This window comes from Carcharodon carcharias, chromosome 23 (assembly GCF_017639515.1).
Source record: "Carcharodon carcharias isolate sCarCar2 chromosome 23, sCarCar2.pri, whole genome shotgun sequence".
NCBI classification, from domain to species: domain Eukaryota; kingdom Metazoa; phylum Chordata; class Chondrichthyes; order Lamniformes; family Lamnidae; genus Carcharodon; species Carcharodon carcharias.
The window spans coordinates 20,541,472-20,557,242 of record NC_054489.1 but is presented as its reverse complement, the minus strand read 5'-3'; the positions used below and the strand labels follow the sequence as shown (position 1 = coordinate 20,557,242).

Below are 15,771 nucleotides of genomic sequence, written 5' to 3'. Positions count from 1 at the left end.
CATCTTGCTGGCATCCCATGCTTTTGGTAGGCTAAGCAGCAGTTGCCGGAACTTAGGTTTCTGGCAAAACCACACACAATCGCCATATTCCACTTTAAATCTAAAATTAAAGATTGATATCACACTTTAGTTTACATTAATTGTAAACATCCTCTCCCATCATCTTGTTACCTAACTTAATATATACTAAAATCTATTTAAAAATCACCCTCTTCCTTGTCTTCAATGCCAAGCAACTCATCCCAATCTGTTTCTTGAATTGCATCGTCATATGGATCATCAACATCAACAATCATGTCGTCATCAGCCAAATCACTTCACAAATAATCATCTTCTGTCCCATCAAGTGCATTGGATATCCCAAATTTCTTGAATGATTTGATGACATTAGGTTATTTATCATTGCATTGGCTGGTTTAGAGGGCGAGATTAGCAGAAGGGTAGTTTCTGACCTGGCAATACTGTTGGTATCTTGCTGGCATCCCACCACTGAGTGGATTCATAACTCATCACAAATAGCTTCATTAATCATATATTCTCTGGTACCATGCTCCATATTATGTTTTAAGTGTAGGTAATCTAATGGTATAGCAGCATAACCATGGAGATCTAGTAGCATGGTGGTAATATCCCTCCCTCTGGGCTAGATGTTCTAGATTCAAGTCCCACTTCAGGACTTGATGGCCATGAAAGGTACATTCATAGTATACCCAAACGGGTTGGTTGTAAGCCTGTAATTCCTCGTCTGATGTCAGGCAGCAAAGAGTTGGAGAGTTCCCTGATCAGCCATACTGCAGAAGGCAACAGTAGGAAACTGCAGATGTCATGGACCAATTATGGCTGCCATCAACATCTTAGGGCATGGTATCTGAAGCAATTTCAGGAAATTATCATTGCTGGTAGTAACTTGCATTTACGCAATTTTAGTGTACACCAATAATTATATAAGAACACATTGGGCAGGATTTTTCAGTCGGCATGCAGGGCTGAGGCCGACACGCAAAATGACTCATGATGACATTGGGCGTGCATCCTGACATCATCGCGCAGTATAGCGATGTTTCATTCAGCGGGGGGCGCGCCGGAGTCGGCTGCGTGCCCGCCAATATGTAAATAGCCTATTTTGAATGTTTATAAAATGTTGAAATAAAAGAAATTGACATGTCCCAGCTCACGTGACAGTGTCACTTCAGAGGACATGTCAGGAGTTTTTTTTGTACACTTCCAAAAATGTTCACCACTTCCACCGATCTCCCAGAGGCAGCACTTTGCTCCCGATTCAGGGAAACCCCCCTGCCCGCACAGGAAGCACACAGCGCTTCCGAGCAGATGTTTCACGCTGGGCAGGCCTTAATTGACCCGCCCACGTAAAATGGCGGCGCACCCCCAACCGGGTCGTCGATCAGGAACCCGCTCTCCCGTGCCCACTCCCGCACATCGCCCCCCCCCTCGATGGGGGGGGGGAAATGTTGCCCAATATAACTGTTAACGCTGCCCGTCCAGCCTTAAGGCTAGCGGGCTGGCAAAAAGGCCAAGCGGCCTTCACGTTTTTTTAGGATACCCAATCCACGAGCGGGATGAGGTTTCCTGAAGCTTCTATTAATCAAATAAATAATTTTTCCGAAATACCAAAACATGTCCCATGAGGAGCCGTGTTTAATTAAATTTTTACTCCATATATTTAATAATTTCAAAAGCCCTTCGATTGCCCTGAGGCAGCTCCGTGCTTCAGGAAGATTGAAGTGCTCTGTCGAGCTCATGTGCGAAAGAGCGCTGGCCCCGACTCTCTCTCCTCCCCCTGCCCCGCACAGGTATCACAGCTCGTGTCTTATGCTGGGCTGGCCTTAATTAGCCCACCCGCATAATATGACGGCACGCAGCTGATTGTGGGCAGTGATCAGCTCTGTGTCCGCCTCCACCTGCCAGCTGAGGAATTCTGGCCATTGTTCCATTATCCCTCAGAAACCTGGGTCGACTTTTACATGAGACCAGCTATTACTTGAGTGTATACGGTACAAAGTCTTTCTAGCAAAGGAACAGGTCATTCAGCCCAATAGATCTGCGCTGGTGTTTATGCTTCACTCGAGTCTCCTCCCATCCTTCTTCATCTAATCCCATAAATTTATCCTTCTATTCCTTCCTCCCTCATATTCTTATCCAGCTTCTCCTTAAATGCATCCATACTATTCGCCATAGCTACTTCTTGTGATGGGGCGTTCTACATTCTAACCACTCTGGATAAAGAAGTTTCTCCTGAATTACCTATTGTATTTATTAGTAACTATCTTATAGTTGTGGCCCTAGTTTGGTCCCACCCCACCCACAATTGGAAACATGTCCTCCATTTCTACCCTACCAAACCCTTTCCAAATCTTAAAAAGATAATTCCCTTAGTCTTTTCTGTTCCAGACCATTTCAATCTTTCCTGATAGGCATAACATCTCAGTTTTGGTATGATTCTACTAAATCTCTTTTGTGCCTTTAGTGTTTTTATATGCAATCAATATAATTTTAGAAACAAATCAATCACATTTATCAACTACATTATTTCATGCATTTTGTTTTTAATACTTACTCCCATTTTGGGTAGAATTCTCCCCCTGTTGGGGGGGGTTGTGCGAGGGCGAGCGTGGGCCTGATCAGCACCCCCAATCGGGTCCACGCCGCCATTTTACGTGGGAGGGCCAATTAAGGCCCGCCCAGTGTGACGCGCACCCGGAAGCGCTGAGCACTCCCTGCACGGGTTGGGGAGGGAGGTGTTCCCTGAGTCGGGAGTGCGCTTTTTCACGCGCATGCCACAAAAGAGCACAGAAATCACCCTGAGGCACGGAGGTGCCTCAGGAGATTAGTTTTAAGTTTTAAAAGTTCAATGAAGTGTTGAAAAAATTTTTATGACATGTCCCCTCATGTGAAACTGTCAACTGAGCTGGGACATGTGCATCAATTTCAATAAAAATTTTTTGAGAAAAATTAAAATCATTTCTGAAACCTCATCCCGCCCGAGGAGGAAGTTCCATGAAAAATGCGAAGGCCGCCTGGGCTCTTCGCCGGCCGCCAATCTTAAAGTTGGACGGGCAGCTCTGTTAATTATTTCAATTGTTAGTTAAATGGCCTTAATAGGCCTTTGACAGTTGCTGCGTGCCTGCCAAGCTGAAAATCTAAATGACGCGCGGTGATGTCCGGACGCACACCCAACATCACCCCAAATTGTTTTACGCCTTGGTGAGCAGGCCCGCCCCCGCTCTCCAAGCTGAAGGTTCTCCCTTATACATTTTTTGTAGGTTTCCCCTCTAGGTGGTATGTAAAGCTCCTATTGAGGGCATTAGACAGCCCATTTCCTCTCAGGCCTCTGCTAGTCCCAAATTGTGACCAACCATACTTGTGTTTGAGAATACAAGGGTAGCCTTAACTTTGACTTAATCTCTGATTTTCCTTGCAACTGTGGTAACACTACTGGAACCATGCTTATCATCTCTCTTGATACATTAACCTAATTCATAAATTTGCCATGTGGTAAACTGTGGGCAAAAACCACCTCACGTCATTCTACAAAACAGAACACTGGTACACTGGCAATCTGCCTTTCTCCATTTCTCTCATTGCACAGCAAAATGTACTTAATTTTTAAAACATTTTTAAGGGATCGCTGGTTTGGCCAGCAGTTATTGCCCATCCCTAGTTGCCCTTGAGAAGGTGATGGTGAGCCGCCTTCTTGAACCACTGCAATACATGTGGTGTAAGTACACCCAAGGTGCGGTTTGGAAGGGAGTTCCAGGATTTTGACCCAGCAACAGTGAAGAAATAGCGATATAGTTCCAAGTCAGGATGGTGTGTGGCTTGGAGGAGAACTTGCAGGTGATGATGTTCCCATGCATCTGCTGCCCTTGTCCTTCAAGGTGGTAGAGGTCGTGGGTTTGGAAGGTGCTGTCGAAGGATCCTTGGTGAATTCCTGCAATGCATCGTGTAGACTATACACACTGCTGCTACTGTGCGACACTGGTGGAGGGGGTGAAAGTTTAAGCTATTGGATGTGGTGCAAATCAAATGGGCTGCTTTGTCCAGCTTATTGAATGTTGTTGGAGCTGCACTCATCCAGACAACTAACATCTAATAAATAAAATTATTTCAGAAATATGAGGCTCCATTTTTCAAGAATGTGAGATTTTTGGACTAGTAAATAATTATATACTGTATAGTGTCCAAAAATGCTCCAGCTCATTGGCCCATCAGGGAATGCAGATCAAGTCCTAGTGGCCGTGAAGCCGGAAAGGGAACAATTGTAGCCAGAAGATTGAGTGTAGCCAATAGAGCCAGGAGCAGGCAAAACTCCTCTCCATCTCAATCCTAGCCCATGACGTCTGAGCAGACAGGGCCATGCAATGGGCTTTCCTATGCTGGGATTCCCAGGACTCTACCTCCATTCCACTCAGGAATCTGGATGTGGTGGCAGTAGGGCTCCATTGGGTGCTCAGTCTGAAAGAGCCCATAAGTATTGCAAATGCATGTTTTGATCAGCCATCTTGTAAAGCCTGGGAGCCACATTTCTGTCGTTCCTCTAGTGGGTGTCTAGTCTGGCATAGGCACCTGCCAAAGCCAGGCTAATGAACAAACCCTGAGCATGGATACTCTGGTGGAGTCAGGAACAGAGATCATCAGCATTTAATCTTGTGGAGCAAGCTAAAGGATTTTTGGATCCTTTTATCATGGATCCCCACCTAAATGCTTCATTAAATTTAGGTAATTTTAACCTTGCACACTCAGCAAAGTTTGGGGCTGGCTTCCATTCTACACCCAATGATGTCAATAACGAGTAAAATTGGGCTGACAGTAAAACCAATCCAATCCCATCCTAATCTGGGCAGGCTATGTTAAAATTATTCACTTAGTTTCATCCTCATGGTGCTTGAACAAACATGATTCTATTTAAAAAATCAAGCCAGGATACACGTTGGTTCACATTGGATACATTCATTTTATTGACCAAGATCTCTGAATTCTCATCCACTACAGCACCTCAGTTCCTAACAGTTTGCACATCCCTTTCTGGGTGGAACTATTGGCTACTTACCTTCTGGTCTATTTGGTCACAGTGTAATTGCAGTTGTATTTAGTGCCAATGTCAGGTAATTCCAGGTGAATTAAAACATAACTGGATGCAGAGTGAAGCCTTCTCTGTTGATTTTTTAAAAAATTTCAAATAGCCTACCCTTAAAAGTAATTTTATTTAAAACAATTTTGTAAGTTGTATTGTGTCATATGAAAGGAAGTGTTGTGTATTTTGGAGGTTCAGTACACTCAGTCTTTTGATTTTCCCCCTTAATCTTTGGTCTAGCCTTTGACCATCTGCCCCAGTGTTGTCTTTGATGGCTCAGTATTAAAATTTTCTTTTATAACACTCCTGTGAAGTGCCTTGAGATGTTTTATTATATTACAGGTGCTATATCGTTGCAAGTGGCAGTTGTTTTTGTTAATCGTTCAGAGAAACAGGACGCTTCCAGTCTAATTCCAATTGTTGTCTCTTGCTTTCCGATGCAGAACATCCTGATACTTGGAGATTACAATGCAGATTGTAGATACGTGACGCATAGTGATTGGCCCCATATACGACTACGTCAACATAAGAATTTCCATTGGCTGATTGATGATGGGACAGATACAACTGTCAGTAAACACACAAACTGTGCCTTTGACAGGTAGTGTTTAGTGCTCATAGATGAAAGTATTTGTATTGCATGTACTTTACATTTCAAAAATATGTTCACTGATCCAGCCCAGTCACATTTCTAATTTTGACAGTGCTGTGTATGGTAGCAGTCATAGCTCAGTAGCTGCTGCTCTTGCTTGTGAGACAGAAGGCTGTTGGTTCAAGCCACATTCCAGTATCAAATATATTATCTCTCAGATGAGACATTAAACTGAAGTGCAGTCTGCACTCTTGGATAGATATAAACAACCCTTTGGCACTATTTTGAAGAACAGCAGGGGAATTATCCCCTGTGTCCTGGCCAATTCTTATCCCTCAATCAATGTCACAAAAAAAAGTTTATTTGGTCATTATGTTACAAAGGGACCTTGGCGTGTGTGTCCAAAGATCTCTGAAGATGGAGGGGCGTGTTAGTGGGGTGGTGAAAAAGGCATATGGGACACTTGCCTTTATCAATCGAGGCATAGATTACAAAAATAGGGGGGGTCATGTTGGAGTTGTATAGAACCTTGGTGAGCCTACAGCTGGAGTACTGTGTGCAGTTCTGGTTGCCACATTACAGGAAGGATGTGATTGCACTGGAGGGGGTGCAGAGGAGATTCACCAGGATGTTGCCTGGGATGAAAGATTTAAATTATGAAAAGAGGTTGGATAGACTTGGGTTGTTTTCATTGGAGCAGAGAAGGCTGAGGGGTGACCTGATCAAGGTGTACAAGATTATGAGGGGCATGGACAGGGTGGATAGGGAGCAGCCGTTCCCCTTAGTTGAAGGGTCAGTCACAAGGGGGGCATAAGTTCAAGGTGAGGGGCAGGAGGTTTAGGGGGGATGTGAGGAAAAACTTTTTTACCCAGAGGGTGGTGACGGTCTGAAACGCACTGCCTGGGAGGGTGGTGGAGGCGGGTTGCCTCACATCCTTTAAAAAGTACCTGGATGAGCACTTGGCACGTCATAACATTCAAGGCTATGGGCCAAGTGCTGGTAAATGGGATTAGATAGGTTGGTCAGGTGTTTCTCTCATGTCAGTGTAGACTCGATGGGCCGAAGGGCCTCTTCTGCACTGTGTGATTCTATGATTATGACATTGCTGTTTGTAGGACCTTGCTGTGCACAACTTGGCTGCTGTGTTTCCCATGTTAAAATAGCAACTGTGCTTCAATAGTACTTAACTGGCTGTAAAGTGCTTTGGGACATCGTGAAAGGCACTATGTAAATACAAGTCTTTTTTTCTTAGGTTTGTTGTGAGCACGGAAGGATTGCTTAAGACCATAGTTCCTGGCTCAGTCAAGGCCTTCAATTTCCAAAGTGTTTTTGGCCTCCCTTATGAAACAGTAAGAATGAATAAATTGCATGTCTTTGTTAAGTTAAAGAGAAATTACTCGCAATGTCAGTAGGTTGAAACTACCTAATACACTGGAGAGACACATTGAGGTAGTTACTTTTCATAGTCTGATTAAATGTAAGAATTAGAACTTTTTTGACATATTTTTGAACAATATACTTACATTTTAGATTTAATTCTCTATTACAGGTCAGAGAAGTGTCAGATCATTACCCCATTGAACTTGACCTGGAGGATGATCGTAAGTAAATAAGCACTGCCTCTCATTGAGGTCATTCAAACTGCTCTGTTTGATTGTAAAACAATGTAATATAGTGGAACTTAAGTTTATATAATCTTGATAAAAATAAGGAATAACCAGCTTAAAAACCATCACCAATCAATGAAATTTTATATAATGTGGTTAAGGTACTTTTTAAACAATGTTTTCTTAAGATATTTTCTTAATTGTAAGTGAGGTTTGTCACTTTTTCTAATGAGCACAAAAAAGTGGCATAATTCCCTTTGATCCTAGTATCAGTCAAACACATCCCAAGAAAAGCAAAATGCATGGCCGGTGTTTTACTTTCATGTTTCATTTTTTTCTTGAAAAACACTTTGACTTGAAAAATTTAATGAACCATAAAATGAAGGAAAGACAACATTCTACTATCTATCTTTGTCATTAGCCCACATCCAGAAATCACAATATGGGCTGTTTACCACTATTATTTAATCACAATGGTGGTGGAATTTGCTCTTAAAATTGTTGAGAAACCAAGGTTTTTTTAATATTCATTCATGGGAAATGGTATCACTGGTAAGGTCAGCATTCATTGCCAATCTGTAATCACCCTCTTGACCATTGCAGAGGGCAATTAAGAGTCAATCACATTGCGGTGTGTCTAGAGTCATGTGTAGGCCAGACCAGATAAGGACGGCAGATTTCCTTCCCTAAAGGACATCAGTATACCAAATAGAATTTTACAACAATTCGGTTGTTTCATGGTCTCTGTTACTAATACTAGCTTCTTATTCCAGATTTATTTAATTAGTTGAATTTAAATTCCCAAGCTCACATATTGGGATTTGAATTGATGTCTTGGGATCTTTAGTTCAGATCTCTGGATTACTAATTCAATAACATAACCACTATGCTACCAGTTTGAAACCACCAAGTATCTCAGTTTCAGTGATAGTCTCAATTTTGCAGGTTTGCAATAGAGTAGTTGAACTATTTAAGAAATTAGTTTTCAGGTTGATAAGATCAGTAGAAGCTTGTGCTGCATTATGAATTGATATGATATGACTAGATGCATTGAGTTATTCTGACAACAAGCATCAAGACATTGAAGTATCAACAGCCTTTACCAGATGAATACCAAAGGCCAGAGGCAGACAATTTTCAGGCAATGGGGACTGCTGGCAGCAGGCTGCACAAATATTCAGTTCTATCCTTATATTATCTAACTGTTCAGTAGAAATCTTTAAACTTAACTAAGCTGATTAAAAGTGGTCAACAATAGAGACCTGGGGGAAATTTTAACCCCCAAAATGGAAGAGTTTGGGATGGGTAGTTGTTTAAATAGGTAAAAATCTGAAACAGGAACCCAATCTGCCACAAACTCAACCACTTCCGGTTTTAATGGAGACAGGACAAGAAGTGATGGTGTAATGGTATTGTTGCTTGATTAGGTACCCAAGGTAATGCTTTGGGGAACTGGGTTCAAATCCTGCTACAGCAGACAATAAAATTTAATAAAAATCTGGAATTAAAAGCCTAATGATAACCACAAATGTCAATTGTTGTAAAAACCCATCTGGTTCACTGATGTCCTTCAGGGAAGGACTAAATGCATTTAAACTTCCCTTCAATTGAAACCCCCCCCCACTCCAATTAGTTTAAAATCCTATCTACAACCCTCGTTATGTGATTCACCAGGATACTGGTCCCAGATGGTTCAAATGAAGCCCAATCCATTAATGCCTGGTAAATGCAGGACTAATGTTCTTTAGGGAAGGAAATCTGTTGTCCTTACCTGGTCTGGCCTATAGGAAAACAGGTAGGTGATTGGCGGGTATGTCTTCCATGTCCCTTTAGACTGGCCAAGTGGCCTAAATCAGAAGACATTATTACAGCTGAAGGGTACAATTAAGAAATTCAAGTTTGAAATATTTAACACCCAAATTAATTAATTAAATAGAATAGAGATAGGCTGGGCAGGCAATGTGTTGCAGCCATAGTATGTGGGGCTGATGGACACTGGTGCGATCCATGGTGACCACATTTGCAGCAAGTGTTGGCTGCTTGAGGAACTTCGGCTCAGAGTTGATGAGCTGGAGTCTGAGTTGCAGACACTGCGACACATCAGGGAGGGGGGAGAGTTACCTGGACACTGTGTTCCAGGAGACAGTCATACCCCTTAGATTAATTACATCAAATTTGGATTGTGGTCAGGGACAGGAGCGTGTGACTGTGAGTGAGGCAGGTATGGGGATCCAGAGCTTGGCTTTTGGGGAACCTCAACCAGTCCCCTTGTCCAATAGGGATGAAGTTCTTGCTCCCAGTGTGGACGAGAGCACAGACTGCAGGGAGGATGAGTGAACTGACTACAGCACTGTGGTACAGAGTGCCATTCAAGTGGGGGGTGAAAAGAGAAATGTAGTAGTAATAGGGGGTAGCATAGTTAGGGGAATAGATGTTGTTCTCTGCAGCAAGGACAGAGAGTCCCAAAGGCTAGGACATCTCTCCTGGGCTGGAGAGGAACTTGGAGTGGGAGCGGAAGGATCCAGTTGTCTTGGTCCACATAGGTACCAACAACATAGGTAGGACTAGGAAAGAGACTTTGCTGAGGGACTACGAGCAGCTCGGGGCTAAATTAAAAAGCAGAACCACAAAGGTAATAATCTCCGGATTACTACCTGAGCCACGTGCAAATTGGCTTAGGGTATATAAGATTAGAGAGGTAAATGCATGGCTCAAAGATTGGTGTGGGAGAAATGGGTTCCAATTCAAGGGGCATTGGCACTGGTACTGGGGAAGGAGAGAGCTGTTCCATTGGGATGGGCTTCATTTTCATCATGCTGGGACCAGTCTCCTGGCAAATCATAACTAGTGTTGTAGATAGGACCTTAAACTAATTAGTGGGGGGGGGGGGTAGAGTTCACTTGCAGGGAAGTTTAAAAAATCAAAAAGAAACAAGAGAACAGAGGTACAGCATAGTGAAGATGCGAACGATAATCAAAGTGTGACAGGAAGGGGCAGAAAACATAAATAGAAGAGTGCAGCAGAAATTAGAACCCAAATGAGTAATAAATGGTAAAAAAAAGTCAAATCTTAAGGCTCTTTATCTGAATTCATGCAGCATTTGTAACAAGATAGATGAGTTGATGACATAAATAGAAATAAATGAATATGACTTGATAGCTATTACAGAGATGTGGTTGCAGGTGACCAAGACCGGGAACTCAATATTCAAGGATATTCAATATTCCGGAAAAATAGGCAAAAAGGAAAAGGAGGTGGGGTAGCTTTGTTAACAAAAGAAGTTATCAGTGCGATGGTGAGTAGTGATACAGATGCAATAGATCGTGATGTGGAATCAGTTTGGGTGGAAATAAGGGATAGCAAAGGGAAGAAGTCATGGGTGGGAGTTGTCTATTGGCCCCCGAAAAGTAGGACAAAGTATAAATCATGAAATTATGGAGGCATGCAAGAAGGGCATCACAATTTTCATGGGTGATTTTAATCTGCATAGTGACTGGACAAACATGGAAGATAAATTTGTAGAGTCCATCAGGGATTGTTTCTTAGAGCAATACATTACAGAACCTATCCAGGAACCGGCTATTTTAGATATAGTAATGTGTAATGAGGTAGGATAAATAAGAGGTCTCATAGTTAAGGATCCTCTAGGGGGTAATGATCATAACATGGTAGAATTTCAAATTCAGTTTGAGGGCAAGCAATTTGGGTCTCAAACCTGTGTCCTCAACTTAAATAAGAGCAATTACAGAGGCATGAAGAAAGAGTTGTCTAAAGTAGGCTGGGAAAATAGACTAAGGGGAAGGTCAGTGGATGAGCATGGCAGACGTTTAGGCATATATTTCATAAAGCTCAGCAAAAATTTATCCCAGTCAAAAAGGACTCGATGAGAAGGATGAACCACCCATGGTTAACAAAGGCGGTCAAGGAGAGTGTCCAATCAAAAACTAAGGTATACAAAGTGACAAAAATATGTGGTAGGCCAGAGAATTGGGATTTTTTTTTAAGGAACCAGCAGCGGATGACTAAAAAGTTAATAAAGAGGGAGAACATTGATTATGAAAGTAAATTGGCAAGAAATAGAAAAACAAACAGCAAGAGCTTCTACCGGTATATAAAAAGAAAGGGAGTGAGCATGAGACCTTTGGAGGATGCATCTGGAGAATTGATAATGGACAACAGGGAAATGACAGATAACTTAAACCAATATTTTGCATTGGTTTTCATGGTAGAGGGCACTATAAACATCCTAAAGATAACAGATAAACAAGGAACTAATGGGAGGAAAGATCTTGTAACATTCTCTATCACAGGGACAAAGTATTTGACAAATTAATGGGATTAAAGGCAGGCAAGTCACCAGGTCCTGATGGCCACTACCATCCAAAAGGAAAAGGGCAACAGATAGATGGGAACACCACCACCTGGAAGTTCCCCTCCAAGTCACTCACCTGACGTAGAAATATATCGCTGTTCCTTCACTGTTGCTGGGAATTCCTTCCTAACAGCACTGTGGGTGCACCTAATCCACATGGACTGCAGTGGTTCAAGAAGGCAGCTTACCACCACCTTCTCAAGGGCAACTAGGGGTGGGCAGTAAATGCTGGCCCAGTCAGCAAAGCCCACATCCCGTGAATGAATTTTTAAAAAGGCAGGCAAGCCAATCTGCTCTTTGGAGATGGGTTGATTGCTGAAACTTTTTAAGGAGGCTGCATGCTTCTATTTTTACAGGGTTTAAATTTTTGACTCATGTCAGCTGGGTTTCCAAGCATCAGGAAACCAACTGGTGAGAAAGGCTGCATCCATCAGGTAAGTGTTTTTACAGCACGGCTTGTGGGACAGCAGCAGCAAACGTGTTTGCCCCAGACTCACAAGATTATCTATGAACATCACCCCAACTCAATGATCTCCCGCGACACCACCTTTCATCACTGAACCCCACCTGACCTCCTCCTGACATCCTTCCCATCACTGGCACCCTTATCACCTCCAACCACATTCTACCCATTGTCCATTCCCTGCCACACCTCCCTCCCTGCCCCTGATCTCTACCTCCAACAACCATGAATTTACCTGATGCTCGGCCCTGACATATATAATAAGCCAGGTATATATTTAATACACACTTGAATTAAAACAATTGATTGATAATTTCTGAAAGTAATTTGTATTGGAATGTGTGGCACCATTATTTGAGGCAGTATGAGCAGTAAATATATATACATATAAAAATAGTCATTTTTTGAACAATATTGTTTGAAAATGAGTTTGCAATTAATTAAAATGTACACTATGTGTGCTGCAAACTAGTTCTTGCAGTTATCAGAATGGAGATTTCTCTTGCTTTATCTAGTTCTCTCTTCTTGTGTAGCTAACACTGTTGATGCAAAATATGGGCCAAGAATTGGCATCGATGGTGGAAGGAGTGGTGGTCCATGCAGCTGCAAAGGTGTAGATTTAACTTCCTGTGCTGGACGATGCGGTGCATATTCACCTAATTTACCATGCAGCTGCACTGTAAACTGTTCCAACCATAACAGTTGCTGTGCTGACTATGGAAATTATTGCAAAGGTTTGTGATGGCACGGCCTGTTTGTGAATCTATCCAGAAATTGTTCAACGTCTTCTAATAGAAGTTGGCTATAAATTTGTGTCTTTTGGGTCAGCTGGTTGTTTGGGAAGCAAGCAGGTGGCAAAGTTTCGATCAAAACATGAACATACTAGATATCATCTGTCTGACCTACATTCTGCAGGAGTATCACATTCCAAACAAGAATAATTGATATCAAACAATTGTTTGCAGTTGATACCAACATAGGCTGGGCAATTAAATCAGAGGCACATCTTCAACTAACTAATAATGAAGTTGAGAGAGTCCAAGAAGCCTTTGTGGATTTCACTTTCAAACCACAGTAGAATAGCAATCAACAAGCCTACAGAATATTAAACTTTGCAGCAAAGCAGTAAAAATCAAAGTGTTAATCAAACTTTACCACAGCCAGGTCAGCACACATTTTTGAGTGCTGTTTGCAATTGTGGTCACAAAAACTACAGGGGGATATTCAGTGCAGACAAGAACCATGAGGCCAATATTTAGGCCAGATTTTTTATACATCCACAGCAGTGAGACAAAGTTTGAATAGGCTCATAATTCCGTGTCACCAAACGGCATGACAGTTTGCCAGCATGGTTCTGCCTTGGGGCCATTTTTTTTAAGACCCTGGTTGGAGGGGATGACTGCCCACTCACAAGTGGTGGGTAGGCAAATAAGTCCCTTAATAGGTCTATTAAGGTCATTGTACAGATGGTAACTGGAATTTATCAGTCAGTAGTTGGGTTCTCCGTTAAGGCTGAATCCCAGCTGCTGAATGGGGGTGGTCTTCAGGTGGCGAACCAGGGAGCCAGCAATCTACTTATTATTTTTAAACTTACTACACCCTGCCCTGGCCACAATTGCAAGATGGTCATGTCTGTAGCCACAGGCCACCCTATGGAGGAATTCCACCTCCATGATGACAGCCTGGCAGCTCCAGCCTCTTTTTATTTTTCAAGTTTTTAAAAAGTCTTCAGAAGGCCTCTCCTTCTTGAGATGTACTTTTCTTCTCCTACCTACATTGGCAGCTCCCACATCCGATGGTGGGGTTCCCCATGTGTCAGTGCTGGAGAGCCTTCTGTTGGCCTTGGGAATCCACCCTCTGTCTTTGATTGGACAGGGCTCCCAGAAGCATCTATTTAATTGGACACCTCCTTAAAAATTGCCCTCTGGTACCTGACACCAGCATGTGTGAGTTCCCGAATTGTATTTCCTCCTGACAGTGGGATCAGGACCGACAAACAAAAATTCAGCCCTTTATGTAAATGTTTTGAGTTATCAGGAAACCTTTTGTTTTTGAAAAATATACTTTATTCATAAAATATCTGGAAGAACATTACAAAACATTTCTAAATGGCCAACCCTGGACATAAAATCAGCTGGTCTCCCATTATTAGCATGCACTTGACCCCACTGGATTATCCTGTATTGGCAGAGCTACATCTTTAGAGATATATTGACCAGGAATTTCCTGGAATGATGAACTTGGTGTCAAACACCTGACATTAGGTCTTTGTGTTTCTGACCTTCCAATGGAAAATTTACCCCCAAATTTTCCAGAGGAATTATTAGGACATGCCACAGTGAAGATAATGGAAATTTGCAACTGGTGCAATCAATGACCAATGTATTGACCCCGTAAGGTTAATGGGTAAAAAGATGTGGTAAATCTCCAGCGCGGTGAAGTACAGATACCATATGTATTACATCAACTATTTGGTGTTTCTCTAAGTTAAATGTAAAATCATATCTGATTATAGGGGGATGGATGAAAAGATTATCCTCTGAGTCGAAGTAGATTGACCATTGATCCTTGTGCACGCCAAAAGTCTGATTAAAAAGAGCAATTAGGAAAGAGCAAGGAGACCTACAAACTCATTTCAAATTATATATTTCAAAACAGAGCGGATTGACCATCAAGATAAAACAACCACATTAAAGAATGAAGTTATATTGTTGCAAAGGTTAAAAATTCTGCTTTGCGTTGGACACTGTCTTCAACTGCAAGATATCTGGCTGGATCTGCACATCTCAATATTTTAATTGAAGAGTATTCTAATAAGTATAATTTTTATTAAGATCATTTATAACTAACTAAGGCCTCTTCAAGCCGATTGAAGTTCCCCAATGAAGTTGTCTTCCTTTCTTACATTATAATAGCGACTACCCTTCAAAAGTATATCATTAGCTGTAAGGCACTTTAGGGTGCTCTGAGGTCATGAAAGGGGATACTGAAATGCAGATCCTCTTTTAATATCAACCACACTGCTGCCAGGTCACCAGCATCATTTCCATTCAGTCTCATTGACAGCATAACCAAAGAAGCAAAGATGATAGGGGTGGAGCTACGAGAATAGGACTGCCTGTTTGGCAAGGTTCATAGAGGAGTGGTGTAGAGAGTTCAAGAAATTCTGGTTTGGCATTTGTAATGGCGTGAGTCACTTAGAGCAAACTTTTCTGGTAAACCTGCGCTGTATTAATGGAATACACTATAGATGCACCATTACTAATGTGCAGGTTTTCAAGGAAGCCTGACCAATTATCTTACCTTCTGGATTATGAATGATTTCTTTTTCTTCCAGGTCCCATGTAATGATGGTGAGAAAGTTACCAGCAGCCATGAAAGTCTAATAAAAAAAATATTGAATGAATTCCAGAAACAGAGGATAAAACTGATAATTGCAATTTGGGTGTGTGTCAATTTCATTAAACAAATAAGCTTATCACCAGAATACATGAAGCCAGAAAAGAAAATTGGCACATGTACCAGAGAACAGAAGGATCAAATTCCACCTTCTAAGCAACATAATCAGACATGAACACCTGGGAACCACCTGGATCCAAAATCTGCCAGGTGGGCAACATTTTCAAAGTGCCATGTATATATAGA

At 42.0% G+C, this 15,771-nt stretch overlaps 1 protein-coding gene across 1 annotated transcript in view; it reads left to right on the top strand.

The window, feature by feature from the left end:
* Window positions 1–15,566, top strand: part of LOC121269118 (deoxyribonuclease-1-like) — a 39,066-nt gene extending 23,500 nt beyond the window's left edge. The window contains exons 7-11 of the mRNA XM_041173589.1: window positions 5,536–5,693; window positions 6,937–7,033; window positions 7,234–7,285; window positions 12,660–12,860; window positions 15,464–15,566. Of these exons, the coding sequence (XP_041029523.1) occupies window positions 5,536–5,693; window positions 6,937–7,033; window positions 7,234–7,285; window positions 12,660–12,860; window positions 15,464–15,474 (519 nt within the window). The 3' untranslated portion in view covers window positions 15,475–15,566. The remainder of the gene's footprint in view (window positions 1–5,535; window positions 5,694–6,936; window positions 7,034–7,233; window positions 7,286–12,659; window positions 12,861–15,463) is intronic.
* The last annotated feature ends 205 nt before the right edge of the window (window positions 15,567–15,771 follow it).